This window comes from Sinohyriopsis cumingii, chromosome 19, assembly GCF_028554795.1.
Source record: "Sinohyriopsis cumingii isolate HCF-2022 chromosome 19, ASM2855479v2, whole genome shotgun sequence".
In the NCBI taxonomy this organism is placed as follows: domain Eukaryota; kingdom Metazoa; phylum Mollusca; class Bivalvia; order Unionida; family Unionidae; genus Sinohyriopsis; species Sinohyriopsis cumingii.
Window position 1 is genome coordinate 53,890,225 of NC_142979.1, and position 16,400 is coordinate 53,906,624.

The 16,400-nt window shown below is 36.2% G+C and overlaps 1 protein-coding gene across 2 annotated transcripts in view; it reads left to right on the top strand.

The window, feature by feature from the left end:
• The window catches only part of LOC149775721 (adenosine deaminase domain-containing protein 1-like), a 68,563-nt gene extending 53,512 nt beyond the window's left edge, over positions 1-15,051 (top strand). For both annotated transcript variants that reach the window (XM_089943940.1, XM_089943941.1), the window contains exons 12-13: positions 2,868-3,096; positions 12,226-15,051. In XM_089943940.1, coding sequence (XP_089800066.1) covers positions 2,868-3,096; positions 12,226-12,484 — 488 coding nt within the window. In that variant the 3' untranslated portion in view covers positions 12,485-15,051. The remainder of the gene's footprint in view (positions 1-2,867; positions 3,097-12,225) is intronic.
• Positions 15,052-16,400: the final 1,349 nt, after the last annotated feature.

Here is a 16,400-nt window from a genome sequence, read left to right on the forward strand (position 1 = left end):
TATGTTCACAGTACAGACTCACTGGGATTTTACTTTAAAGCTTTTAAAGGTCCCAAAAGCAATGTCAGTCTTTGGGTCATTGATTTAAAGTCTGTCATCCACGTCATTCAGTCACCATGTTTATAAATGAGAAACAGACATGTTCATTGTGAAATTCTTGCAGTCAGCCTAGACTTCCTAGATACATACCTTCTCACAGCAAAAATGAATGCAGATTTTTTATCTGTACCCATAAATGTTCAGCCTGCATGCCTGGCTCATATTAAGCAAGCCCTCAGTAAAATATGGTTCTCAGAACAAGCGATGAACAGAATTATTACTGAAATAAAAAAGGCCTATCACTTTAAAAGCATGGGGGGGGGAATGGGGATGGAGAGTGTTCTTCCAGTGGTGTCATTAAAATGTCTCAGTACCACAGATAGCTAACTTCCTCCCTTGAACTCTTTCATGCAGAAAAAAATTAACTCAACATTTTCATGGGCTGCCGATTTCACAATGAGAGACACATTTTGACATCATGGAAGAGAGGATATGGGCTAGAACAATGACCTCTGACCATTGTATGAACTTTTTAATTGTCCCAACCGAAGGCTTTGACCCCATTGTCCAAATTAATTCTTCTTTGGGCTCTGACTTGGTTGAATAAAGCACACTTTGGAACCATTGTCTTTAGCTCCCTTGACTCATCACTGATATAAAATTCTAGCTGTTCTCACTACAGCAGGCAAAAGCTGTGAGATGTATGGCTTGTTGGTCATTCCAAACTCTCTGCATTTGCATCATCATCATTGTTTAGTCTTACTCATGATGACCCCTGCTTCATTGCCAAGAACAGGCACCTGCTCAGGGGAATGTATTATGATTGAGTAACATATTTCAGGAAGAAACTAATTTTTGGAGTAGAATGTTTCATTGAGAATATTTCTCTGATCATAGTCCCCAAACCCTACCCACAGTTACATCCCTGGAAAACCATGCACATCCTCCCAAACCCTCCCCACAGTTACGTCCCTGGAAAGCCATGCGCATCCACTCAAGTGGTAACTGATGAATTGATATTATTTTGTGCCAGTCCTTTTCTACCAGGGAGACCACCCTTGCAAGCAGGCAACATTTGAACACTTTTGCCAGTAAAAGCCTGGCGGGGAGGGATTTGTGAGGTAATGGCTGTACTCTTAATGTATTATGATTTGGTAGGCATTATTGAAGGACATATTTTACTCCAAAATTTAGTTTTTCCAAAAAGTTTATTATAGTTCCCAAAATTGAATCTAAAGATTAATAGATTGTCCAAAATTACTGAGTGCATTACCTTCCTTCACTAAAACTAAAATCTGTTACTATGTCTCTTCAGTTAACATAAACAAAAAAATGGATGTCCCTTAAGTGTTCTTGTTTAATAGGAGTGTTTACAAGCTACATTGTTGATATAATAGGCAGGGAAAATTGGAGTGAGATGCCAACACCCAGTCAAATTATTTGTTAGAGAGGATCAGTAAACAAAACATGCTGACTAAACAAACAATAAATTATTTCTGCTATCTTGAAAATTTTATGATGAATTGTGGTCTAACAAAGGAATATATGTGCTTCACATATTATCATACCCTAGGAAGTAACTTAAACATAACGTTTTCCAAACATTTACATTTGCTGTGAATGTTTTTCACAACATCTAAATTGGCCACCACTTTGGCATACGTGATACATCAACATATGATTAAAATATCATAAATACAATTGTGATATTCAAAATTAATTTGTGACAAAATACAACTGTCTCATAAAAAGAAAAATAATTTGATTTAACTATTCTGTGATGTAAAATGAAAATATGCTGATAACTTCAATATACATTAGTAAAAAAGATTACTCTGGAATTTCCGCCTATTCATTACTGACAGAAACTACCAAAATATCAGTGCAGTGGAAAAGTACTGTGGTACATACCACAATAAAAAATACTGCAGTAAATTGATATACCAGTAATATCATGCACCTCTGTTGGTCTGCAATTTCTCAGTTAAATATCTGTCCCCAAAGTCAGTGTTATTACATAGAAAAGTAGGGTCGGAAGTACCCTGTCACTAATTGCTGAAAGAATAATCACTGAAAGAGTATCTAAAAATGCTTTAAATTTGTACAGGATCAGAATCATAGACTCCACTTTTATAATTATTGAAATCCAACTGGTTTTCTACACCAGAAAGGGGGCCCAGAGTGGCCGAGTGGTCTAAAGCACTCACTGTTACGGATAACTACCATCTTACCTCTGTCTGCATGAGTTCGAGTCTCAGCCTCGGCTAACGTTGGTACGTGAGAAAGCCTGCCAGTAGCTTCTCATGGGTCGTGGTTCTTCCCAGAGTTTTCCAGGGTTCTTCCTCTACCAATTATACTGGCCGCCATGTATAGCCTATCTTGTGCTGGAAAATGGCGTTAAACCCTACAACAACAACAAGAACTACACCAGAAAGCCTTTATGGCTGATTTACAGCAAGTCATAAATTGCCAGATGTTTCAAAAGATCTCGTATCATTTTCATTCACTTTGTCATTTTCTTTCACTGGACTGTTATTGCTTTTAATAAAGTTGTGTAAGAATTTTTCTTCCCATTGTTTAGTAATAGATAGAAGTTGCAGCCAAATCATTTTGTGTAAAATCTGATGGTCTTCATAGCACTATCATATACCTAGATTACAAAGTGACATCATATCAATGATATCAGTATGCATCGATTTTGCAGAAGTGGACATCATTAAATTGTTGGGTTTTTTTTTCAGGTTTATACTTAATCTATGCTGAAACTGGACAATTTTCATACCTGGGAAAATAGGCATCATCACTGAGTATGAAATTTATGATTTCAGGAACCCGATTTGATCATGGCCACATAACAAGAGCATTCTGCTGCCGATTATACGAGGTTATTAATAAAAGTCTTCCACCATCATACCATCTGAACCATCCGTGTCTGACAACTGTCAGTTTCCAGGTTCAAGAGGAGTGGGGAAACCTCACACCTTTCTCCATAAACTGGTCTCATGGGGATGAACTAGTTGAGCTGGTGGATGGATTTTCTGGAACAACCACAGCAGAGTAAGTATCTACATTTTCCAGTGAATGTGTGTGTGTGTTTGTGTGTGTGTGTGTGTGTTTTCACACATGAGTGTTATAGACATTGGAGGAAATCAGTTGTGTTTTCTGTCACTACCATATGTGATTCCTAGTGAGTCCAGGACATCTGCAATCAACACATACCCAAGCGTTGCTGGGAACATGCAGTTTCTTAGGATAAACTGGTAGAACAAACAGTATAGACACTAATCTGCTGGTGCATTATACAATGGCAGATCCAACTTAAATGCACTATACATATGGTAATCAGTGGGCGTTGTTGTAGTTGTTTTTTTTAATATAATGTTTTTCAAGTAAAGCACCTATATCAAGTTGAACTAATTAATATAACTAAAGCACTATACCTGCTGTCATTATATCTCACAGTTAGCTAGAATCTTACTTTATCAGCATTCATTATACCTTTTAAACTCTAGCAGCAGTGAGGCAACCTAGTTGAAAATTGTAATCTTAATTTCAAAATCCATATAATTTGTCATAAGTACAGTATGACCCTGCTATATAGCATGCTTCGTTATAACACTAATTTGGATATAAGTCATGTGTGGCTCCCAAAATTTCATATACATGTATTTTTCTCATACATGAAAAAAAAAGTCTTTCTTAAAAGAACAAAAAAAATGTACAAAGTTTGTTATCATTTTTTGGAAGAGAGCTAGTATGAATAATACAAGACAATCATGGCATGGCTCCTGAAATTTTTTATGTATTTTTCTCGTGCATGAAAAAATAGTTTTTTCTTCTTAAAAGTACGATAAATAAAGTGTAAAAAGTTTACTCAGGGATCGCACTAGGCTTTGCCAGTGTTGCAAATTTTCATACTTTTTTTTTCCTTATTGGTGGCAAAATATACCATCTAGCATTTGTTTTATTGGCAACATTGTTGGCTGTTTAAACTTGTATATACAACAATTGGTTTGATGTGGAGAAATTCAGAGGCCCCATGAAAGGAAGCCGTAAACTTGATATAAAATGCACTTAAATTTATTGATTGTTACATAAACAAATTCTTTATCCTTATTGACAAACCATCTTAACAGCACATTGTTATATCATAATCCGCTTAGCATGAGTTCTGTATGTTATGAGATATCCACTTTTTTCTTTGTTGACATTTCTAGTAGCAGAGATCAACTGGACAAGGCATTTTCTCATAATCTATCTTTTGTTTGATTTTATGCCCCTTGCTAGTAATTAATATATTCACATAGACTGACATTTGTAAGTAGATAGTAAGTAAAATTCCTCTTCTTTTCACTCAGAATTAAAGCCGTCAGTACACACATTTTCTGTAGTAATCCCTGTCATCAAACCAGAACACCTGCGTCTCTATTGTCTGTTGATCCTTTTTTAAATTTCTGACTCATGCATGGAAAGCATCATCACTCCACTACGACAAATGTAAAAAAAAAAAAAATCTTGCTTGTTCTAAAAAGATCTTACTTGTTCTATTCAGTAGGCAGGAAGAAACAGTAACTACATTTGACCAAATAACAATTTCTTTTTTAAAAATGTAACCAGATAAAATAGTTTACTGAAATTTCAAAACAAGCATTACCTTTGAAGCACCAATTGTTATGAAAACATAGAAAGCAAATGGGAAAAAAATCAGTCTTAATCATGCAATACAATTATTTGATGTTGCTTCCACAATAAGAAACTGACATTTGTTTGGTTTTCCAAAGTTGTCCTTTGGTGGTGACTTCAATAACAATGCACCCTTCATCAAAGATAGCCAACTACAATCTTCCGTAAAAACGAAGAAGAACCTTTCATCTTCCAATGTGACTGGAACACGTTTACTGTTCTGTGAAAGTTTCCTTTTTGCAAGAAAAAAGTTTCTGCTTACAAACGCTACCAATGGCAGCTTAATATGCAAACTAACTTTTACCAACTTGGGACATACTGAAAAGTATATGTGCTTCGTCATTCGTTACATGATTGTGCTGTTTTTTTCCACTGAATTACAAAGCAACCATTTTGCTTGCAATTTTTGTGCCTTGTTAGCTCTCTGGTCAGAAGAGCTTAATGGGCAGTCATTAATCCACTATCCGTCATCTGTAGATTAGCACAGATTTGTTATAGCTACTCTTCCAAACCTACAGGCATGATTGCCATGAAGCTTTACCTTCACATTCATCCCATGGTCTGCTTGGTCCTAGATGAAAATGGTTTTGTCAGACATTCATTATGACTGCCTTCTTTGAAAATCTTATTACTTCTTATCTTGAACAGATGAGCATATCAGCATGGGATTTTCACTGAAATGTGTCTTATGATGTCTAGTTGGACCTAAATGAAAATGGTGCCAATCTGATTCTCAATAATGTAACCACAACAGCCATTTTGTTTTTCCTACTTCTCTTAAGTAGAAAATCAATTTGAAATGTATGTTTACATCAGAAGACTTCTTATGGTGTCTAATTACCCTTTAATGAAAATGTCTAACCCTTAATATGGTCATCATGGTGACTATCTTTATCAACATGGGGTTTTCACCATCAGACTTATCGTGATACCTGATTGTTCCTTAATGAAAATGGTGCTAGTCATACATACAGTATGTTTGCCATGGTGGCTGTCATAATGTTTTAGTCACTTCTTCACTAGAGTGCATGATTATTATCACATTGGGGTTTTCAGCAAAAGACTTCTAATGATGTCTACTTTGTTTTAGATGAAAATGGTGCACAGCTGACATCCACCACATCAGCTAATATGAAAATCTTGTTATTGCTTTAAAAAAATATCAGAGATGGTTTCAACTCTTAGCTGTTAAAAGCAAGACCTGGTCTTGTATTGAATTATAGAAATTAGTTTTACCCAGTTGAATGCCAGTCCCTCAAGGGACTCTTGTTTTCCTTATAGCCAGATTTATTGCCATTACTAATTTTGTTGTAAAAACATTTTATTAACATCAGTTTACTGTCTTTGTTGTGATTTATTTGTTTAGTTTTACAACATAGCTTGTGTGAAGGTTTGTTGTCCATCATCCAGCTATCCATTAGCACAGCATTGTTATCGCTACTCTTCCTAAAATACTTAAAGGATTGCTTGGACATCAAATATGGCCACCACAGTGGCCATCATGAATATCGTGTTATGACTGCTCCTCCAGAATGGATGGTCATATCAACATGGGGTTTTTACCAAAAGATTTCTTATGATATCCAATTGATCCTAAATGAAAATGGTTCCAATCTGAAGCTCTGTATGGCCACCATTGCAGCCATCTTGAAAATCTTGTTATTGCTTCTCTTCAAATGTGGATAGTCATATCAACATGAGGTTTACACTAAAAAAAACTTATGATGTCTAGCTGGTTCTAAGTGACAATGGTGCCAATTAGACATACAATATGACCACATTGGTGTATTAGAAATCTGGTCATCACAACTGTACTTGAACATAAAATCATATTGATGTGGGGTTTTCACCAGAAGTCTTCTTGTGATGTCCTGTTGGTCTTAGATGAAAATGGTGCCAATCTGACATCAAATATGGCTTCCTCCTTTATAATTGGTAAATGGATTGTCATATCAACATGGGTTTTCACTAAAAGACTTCGTATGATGTCAATTTGGTCCAAAAAGAAAATGGTCCTGATCTGATGTCCAATATCACCACCACAGCAGCCATTTTGAAAATCTTGTTATTGCTACTCCTTCTGAAGTCAGATCTGAAAATATTATTTTTCTCTACACCTCCAAATGGATGTGACCACTCCGGTGGCCTAGTGGTTAGAGCATCTTCCTCAGAAGCGTGAGGTCGTGGGTTCGAACCCAGGCCGACTCGTACCAAAGACTTACAAAAATGGTACTAACAGCGTCTCGCTAGGTGCTCAGCATTAAGAGATTAGTGTTAGGACTGATCAGCCTAATGTCAAAAAATGTGACTGGGTAGGACATCATGCTCATGTATGCAGCATGATGCCCCAGTGCTAAATATCACTATAAAATGCCAAGCTGCAGACATCGTAGTGATATGACTGAAATTTTTTTAAAGTGACATTAAAGCTCCTAATCACACACACCAAATGGATGCTTAAATCAACATGTGGTTTTGACCAATAGACTTTTTATGATACCTAGCTGGTCCTAAAGGAAAATAGTGCTAGTCTTACATGCAGTACAGCTGTAATGACAACTGTCTTCAATATCTTGTTTTTGCTACTCCCCTTGAATGGATGATCATTATCACAAGTTTTTCACCAAGTCCTAAAAGAAAATGGTGCCAGTCATACATCCAATATGGCTGCTATGACTACTGTCTTAAAAATCTTGCTGTCACTACTCCCCTAAATGGATGACAATTATAACATAAACTTTTCACCAAGAGACTTCTAATGATGTTTACTTTGTCCTAAATGAAAACTGTATGAAGCTAACATCCATTATGTGTACCACAGCAGCTGATTGAAATCCTGTTATTGCTGAAGACTATCAGAGATGGTTTCAGCACTCAACAGTTTAAAGGAAGAAATGTGTCTTATCTTGGATTACTGGAAATTCTTTTTACCTGTTAGAGCAACACTGTCACTTAATGTGACACTCATGATATTTTGATAACTTTCCAGCTCAGTATATTTCATCTGTATTTTAAGAAAGATATTTTCCTTTTTCTTCTTCAAATACTTTACGTGATCGTAATACCTATGAGGAACTACTACTACCTCTCAAATTCAGCCCTTGCAGGCTAACACTTTTAAAGCTAAAAAGTTAAAAGTTATCTGTCCACTTAGGTGGCAATTAGAGTGATCTCCCCCTTGATACCAGGAGTGGCACCAAATCCATTGAATTCCCCAGTTACTACTTCTGCTCATGCAGAACAGCATACTGTCTACAGACAATGAGACCTCTCAAAAATACATTCAAGTATGACGGGAATTTTCTACCTTGTAGCAAGTCTTCAGAGTTTCATCATTGTAGGACTTATAATCCATCTATAAATTTCCATCTATTCTGTTCTTTCTTTCTTTGACAACAAAATTACTGACTTTCCAGTGTTTTCACTTTGCCATCTTTACATCCTTGGTATATGCATGGGTCATGATGGCATCCCCTTACATTGCTTTAGCTGTATTTAATAGCTACTAGTTTGGTGTTTGATATAGAAAACTTGTATAATATTGCAGTATAATTTCTGCTTTGTTTGGATGCATACAGGGAGGATTTCTGTATTATATAATTTTAGCATCCACTTTATAGTTACATATGTGACACTTTATTACTATTACCTGTATAGACCATCATGTAACATTGTCTTACAATGAATATTTAAGCATCCATTTCACTCTCCATTACGGATCACTGCCATCTCACCTCTGTCTGCGTGGGTTCGAGTCCAAGGCTCGGCTAGCGTGGGTATGTGGGAAAGCCTGCCAGTAGCTTCTTTTGGGTCAGTGGTTCTTCTCTGGGTATTCCAGGGTTCTTCCTCCACCAGTTATACTTACTGCCATGTATAGCCTATCTTGTGCTGAAAAATGGTGTTAAACCCCATAACAACCACAACCGCATCCATTTCATAGTAGCAACCATGATGCTTCAGTGCATTTTTATGTGCATCTATGGTTATGCAATAGAAAATTCATTTATATTACTGTATAGTTTTTGGCATTGTCTTATACACACAGGGAAGTCTTCTATGCATTGGTTATTGAAAGCATCTTCTTCATAGTTACTGTGAGCAATGCTTCATTGATTTTATCTGTATAGGCAGTCAATTTATCTTTCCTACATGCAGCTTTTTATTAAAATTGATATTTCAGTGACCACTTCATAAGTATTAACATACATGTTGACCATTATGCTTTTGGCTTAATCATTATGCTTTTTTCACCAAATTACTTATTATGGCTACCTGTATATGGATTTTGCTCTCTTGGTACAATAAAAAATAAAGCAATAAATAGTTCTTTTTGTCAGTTTTATTGTCAACTCTTTAATTCTACTTGTATAAATGTGAGAATATTCTTTAAAAAATGACTGCTGTCCAGGAATAGCATTATTATCTTCCTTATTTGCTATTTATAGCAGCAATATGACCCATTTCCTAAAATATGGGTTTCTTCAAACTTGACCTTTGCCTCACAGATTTTTATTATATTGATAAGCTAGTTAGTTCACAGACCAGTCAGTACTTTTAAAGATTATGGTGCCACATGTTAAATTAAATGTTATATATCGGGTAGTGCAATTTTGGATGTAATATGATGGAAAATTTTAGAGCAGATGGATCTTTTCAAACTTCAAAACATGTCAGATCAGGAAAAAGAACAAGGTCCTTGGCAGCCTTCTTGTGCTCCCATTACAGATGTTTTTCTGGTCGAATTGGAGGTCAAAACATTGACAATTGGACCAACTTTCAGAATCTGCACAATATGAAGTTCCATTGCAAAGGTTAAAAAACCAATGGATTCATTTGGGTGATACCTCAACAAGTACAACCTCGGGCAATCATAAATAGTATGGGTGCAAACACAGAGGATGGGTTGGTTGGTGGCAATTCTCCTTCCATCATTACAGGATGCCAGTGGAGAGTGGCCCCCTCAAGATTGTCATTAATATAACATTCTCTAGATGAAAACTGTGTTAAAGCTTTTTATTGATGGTTGGAGAACCAATATGGAAATGGAGCTTTCATTCTCTCCGACAACACCAATGTGGTGACTAATCTCAAATGGCAAGGTGGAACCAAGCAAATCTTGTTTTGGGTTTTCTAAATTGGTGTCTTCGACAACAAGTCCACTTCCAAGATCAACATATCCTAGACTGGCTAAATGTATTTGTGGACTCACTGTCCTGCAAGAATTAATACAGATGAAATGGTCTCTTCATCCCTTGGTTTTTTATTCAGTAGGTGCCCAATGGGATCCAACTTTGGTGGACCAATTTGCAACAAGGTGGTATGCCAAACTCCCATCCTCTCACCCGTCCCGGATCCAAAGGCCTGGACAGGTGATGTTCTTTCTATAAATTGGAATGGTCTAAATGTATCTGTTTATACTCCAACACCTCTGATTTCAAAGGTGATACAGTAAGCAAGAGCATTGGAGTGTTACCTAGCCGTGATTGCTTCACTCAAATGGGAAATCTTGGATCAGTGACCTCATCAACCTCCAGGAAATTGAAATATTCCTGCATCTGCTTAAGCAACCACAACAGCAGGTGTTTCATCCCAACCCAGAGTTTCTGAACCTGATGTCTGGATCTTATTGAAATATGCCCTTAGGAATAAGAAGTTCTTATACTAGTGGTGAAGAAATTGCAATAGTGAGATGGCCCCACACCTTAAAGGTGTAGGAAGGCACTGGAATATATTTTCACAATAGTGCTCACAATAGCACTTTATACCAATGCAGGCATCTATATCTGACTCAATAGCTAACTTCCTGTAGCTCTTTGACAAGAAACAGTATCGATTACTATTAAAACATACTGTTCCATGATCACTGGTACCTCGAGTCATCATGGGAGAGAAGATATTGGATAGACCATTGAATCTTCTGCCCATTGCACACATCCAATGACATTAGATCCTTGCCCATGTGTAATCTATCATGCGTACCAACCTGGCTGAACAAGACACCATTTGAACTGCTCTCAAGAGCGTCATTGATTCGCCTCTCATACAAGACCTGCTTCCTCAGTGCATTAGCATACTGCAGGCAGAATCAGTGAAATATATGTTCTGTCAGGGCTTTCCGTTTGAGTGAAGTAGGAGGGTGATTTGCCAATGTATGCAGGGCATTTGGGGGACCTCCCCCTAAAGTAGCAGAATGTATATTAAACAGGTAAATCAGCCAGCTCCTGGCTGATTAGGAAAGCCATGTATTTCTGACAAGATGGATCAGTATCTCTCATGACAGCTCCTGCTTGCATTGCCGAGAACAGGTTTTCATTCATGGGAATCAGACTTGAAATGAATTCCTGTCAACTCTAGACACTTCTTTTCAAGTTTATCTACAGGATCCAGTTTGAGCTCGGAAGTGGTCCTTAAGAAGGACAGAGGCATTGCATTGAGGGAAATCATGCCTCTTCTTACCCCACACAGAGGGAAAGGACAATATATCAGCACAGACACTTTTGACCTGGATAAAGTGGGTTATTTATTTAACATATGAGAAAATAACCTAATGCCAAATCAATTTGCTTTGCAACTCAAATCAAAGTTTGAACAGTCGCCACAAAGATTGAATTTGAGTGAAACTGTTCTTTGTTATTATCCATTTTATTATCCATACCTTGGGATGGAGATCTGAGCACACTTTGCCAGCTTTTATCTTAGATATCTTTCATTGCAAAAGGCTCAACTCGATCTCGTGGGACCTATAAACCTGTTGCAACAAGTTACCTTCCCAAATTGTTTGACTGTTTCATAATGATGTGGCTTCATGACTTCCACTGAATTTGTGGGAGGGAACATTTTTCCCTTTTGAAGTCACTTCCAAGCATATGGAGTCTGTTCTCCAGTCTGGCTGTCTCACATATATTAAGGACCAGAGATGGTTTCTCTGGGGTAAAAGGATGTATCTCCCTCCACCTCTTACCTGTCCATGTAACGTATTATGATTAAGTGATATATTTGATGAAAAAACTGATTTTTTTAATAGTAAAATGTATCTTTGATAACAATTAACCAATCATAATATACATACACCCTCCCAGCCTTCTGGCAGTTACATCCATATAGAGGGCATGCCTTCCACTCCATTAGAAAGAATTCACCGGAGATCACTCTATGTAACTGCCACATAGGTGGGTAGATAACTTTTAACTTTTTTTGCTAAAATATTTCAGCCAGGGAGGGCTGGATTTGCAAGAAAGTAATAGTACTCCTAAGATATTATGATTTGGTAAATATTATTAGACAAATATATTTTACTAGAAAAACTGTTGCATGAATTACCCGCAAGGCCATATGGTTATTTTGTTAATGCATACGGAATTCGTATTAGCAAAAGCTGCCTCAGCAATGACAAGATGTCCTTAATGATAATATGCATGTTAGCTTCAATCATATTAATGACAAAACATTTTGTGTGATATGTTTTGTAAGCTGATGATGTATGTTGTACAATGTCCTTTTCAGGTCTCCTCATAGAAGTAATACAGCAACAAAAGAGCCCTGTGCCAGTAGATTGTGTAAAGCAGCATTATTATTCCGATTCAGAGAAATAGCCAAAATGTTGAAGAAGAAACAATTTGAACAGGCACCAAACTGTTACACAGCCAAGCAGATGGCTACACAGTATCAAAAGGCCAAGGAGGCGTACAAGCGTCATTGTGCTTTGATAGGACTTGGCAACTGGGTTAAGAAACCTGCTGAAGTTGATTATTTTACCAAATAATGTATGCAAATTTTGCCCTATAATTGGAGTAATGAGTTTTCAGAAGAGAGAGGAAATGACTCTTAGGGCTGTTCCATTTAACTCAGCTGCCCTTGGATGTTCCATTAAAATCTTCTACCCTGAGCTGCTTCATTTAAATCTACTACCCTAAAGGAAGGGACATCTCTTTTAGGTTTGGAGAGGCACCACCAAAAGAAGTAGTGACACAATCAACAATATGATTCACGCACTAAAAAATGAATTCACCTGCTCTCATCTCACCACACCTCAATGTATATTGAAAGAGCCCTTGTGTATGTTTCAGAAGTTCGCACTGCATAGAAGACCTGAAACTCTCTCAGAAATAATAACATCTAATAATTGACATAGGTTTTTAATATTTTGATGAACATCTTCATCATGTGATGTCAGGTTGTGATATTTTTACTCATTTTCTTAAAGTTCATTTAATCCCTAACATCAAACTGTATATATTTCATCACCTATTTAAGATGTGATAAAATTCAGAGAGTTTGAGAAATTTTGTTTCTTTTCATATAAAAGAGGTGACACAGGTAATTTTAATATAATTTTTAAACATAATTATGTTGTCTTAAGGTTATGAGAATCCAAGAAAATTTTATTTTTTTAAAACAGTTGGCTTCGTCAGTGTGAAAAAGAGGAAACCTTTGTATAGATTAGTCTTGTTACATGCTATTTAATCTTAACATGGACAGATAACAACTAAATTTCTTCATCATATTTCAAGTTGCCAATCATCTGTATATAGATTAACCACACCCACTTAAGAAATGTTATCATCTTTTGATATGTTAAAATGCACTTATAATTTATTTGTTTGACTTACTAGTCTGTGTAATTATGCCGTCCATTGTTGGATTCGAATGATGACTCATGTGACCATGTCATGTAATATGGGAATGAGCTTGGTATGTGCTATAATGCTTTGTAACTAACATTTTTTCTGAGAAAAGCTTCCAACAACAATATCAAAGAAATGTGAAAAAGCACAGGAGTAAGAAGACTTTGACTAATGAATATTCATTAAATACAGAATTTTATTTTTATAATGGTATCATATATTAATTTGCTGGTTTATAAATTTTAAGTGTAACATTTGAATTGCATTCTTTAAACAGTATGTACAGTATCCAAATGTTAATTATGTAAAATACATCAGTTTCCTATCAATTTATCACACAACTACTGTTATATATTCTCATGTACCCATATCACGGGGCCCCGAGTGGCCGAGTGGTCTAAAGCGCTCTCCGTTACGGATCACTGCCATCTCACCTCTGTCTGCGTGGGTTCGAGTCTCGGATTCGGCTAATGTGGGTATGTGAGAAAGCCTGCCAGTAGCTTCTCGTGGGTCGGTGGTTCTTTCCGGGGTTTTCCCGGGTTCTTCCTCCACCATTAATACTGGCCGCCATGTATAGCCAATCGCGTGCTGAAAAATGGCGTTAAGCCCTACAACAACAACAACAACAACCCATATCACAATTTCCTTTTATACAAAGTTTATATCATAACATCATGTAAAGAAAAGACCTAGGCATCTAAGTGTATTTCAGATTCATTTCTTTAAACTATTATGTGGTTTGGTAAATTAAATCAGTCATGGAATGAATAGAATCTTACATTTATGCTTATTTCAAATGAAACTTTTAAATTTGTAAGCAAATATTGAAATTATTCAGCGAGTTTGAAATCAGCACCTATGTAAGATCCTGTACATGCACAGAATGTGACATGTACATCAGAACATATGTAAGATTCCGTATATGCAGTGGATGTGACATGTACATCAGAACATATGTAAGATTCCGTATATGCAATGGATGTGACATGTACATCAGAACATGTGTAAGATTCCGTATATGCAATGGATGTGACATGTACATCAGAACATATGTAAGATTCCATATGCACAGAATGTGACATGTACATCAGAACATATGTAAGATTCTGTATATGCAATGGATGTGACATGTACATCAGAACATATGTAAGATTCTGTATGTGCACAGCATGTGACATGTACATCAGAACATATGTAAGATTCCATATGCACAGAATGTGACATGTACGTCAGAACATGTGTAAGGTTCTCTATATGCACAGAATGTGACATGTACATCAGAACATGTGTAAGATTCTGTATATGCACAGAATGTGACATGTACATCAGAACATATGTAAGATTCCATATGCACAGAATGTGACATGTACATCAGAACATATGTAAGATTCTATATATGCAATCGATGTGACGTACATCAAAACATATGTAATATTCTGTATACGCACAGAATGTGATATGTACATCAGAACATGTGTAAGATTCTGTATGTGCACAGGATGTGACATGTACATCAGAACATATGTAAGATTCTGTATGTGCACAGGATGTGACATGTACATCAGAACAGTTAGATTAATACTAGTTACTATAAAAGTTTTTTTACTTTGGAAACTCTTGGATGGCAAAATAGCATAAATGTAAGATGGAGATCTTTTATGACACACGAAACATAGTTTTCAAGAATAAAAGAATTTACTTTTTTCTTCTTTGTAGTTCATTCTGTTGTACAAGTTAACTCTAGCTATTTGTATTATGTTTTCATTGAGACCAGAGCTGCAGATCAAATTTTAATGAATTGGGTATTTATTTAGACCATTTTGCATATTTGCCTAGACAACCTTGGTGTAAGCTTGACAACAATTACTGTGGCATCTGTGTATGTCCATCCATCATTATGTAGGATTATACACTTGATTTACCTCATTGTTAAAGTTTCTTGCATGTCAATAATGTCACTTTCTTGAGATACATAGTTGTGTCTATTGGTATCTTGTCATTTACTTGGGATACAGTTGGCCACAGTCATGTCACTTGGTATATCGTCAGTTACTTGGGATACAATTGGCCACAGAGTCATGTCACTTGGTGTGTTGTCAGTTACTTGAGATTCAATCAGCCAGTCTTATTACTTGGTATGTTTTCAGTTACTTGAGATACAATCAGCCAGTCTCATTTCTTGGTATGTGGATACATCTTTATGTGCACAACACCAAATTTAGTTCAGTTTTTTTCTGAATGGTCAGAGATTATGAACCCAAAAGGGGAGGGGTGCCTTACCTATTTGGACTGTATGATCAGGAAACTCGTTTTAAATCTCCATTCCAGAAGCAACCCCATATTCCACAGATCCTTAGGCAAGGCTAAGGGCATTCAAAATGAAAAATGTCAAGTGTCATGCATGGGTGCCATTGAGATTCAGACCTGATTTCTTGACAATTTATGTTTGCTTCTTTCTCAACACACTGAAGGTCATCAATATTTGTATGAACTCATACACAAAAAGATGGAGGGTTTAATAGCACATCAGCACAATACTAGCTATATGCCAATTAAAAGTAAAGTTCTAAAACTTTAAATATGGTTGAAGAATTTTCACAAAATAGATAAATCATTCCAACTAAACATTAAACATTAGTACTAAATGATGAAATATGAAAGGTAAAAAGGTTAAAATTCTGTGAAGTTTATATAAAATAAAATATAATATTAAAAATGTAACATCCTTAAACACAGTCGAATTTGTTATATAAACAAGATTCCCGCAAAAAGTCCAAGATTTTCTCATGTGATTCATCACTGAATAAATTCTTTGAATAGATCAAATAAAATCTTCCTTCTTTGTATAGATCAAATAAAATCTTCCTTCTTTGTATAGATCAAATAAAATCTTTTATAGATCAAATAAAATCTTGTTTCACAAGGTGGAAATTGACATGCTCGACAAGGATGGATTCTACTGTCTATGTATGCTGGCAATGGGTACACTCCAGTCAGGAGGTATGCTTGAATCTGGCATGTGTGTCTGATATGTGATGGGCAGAGAGAGAGAGA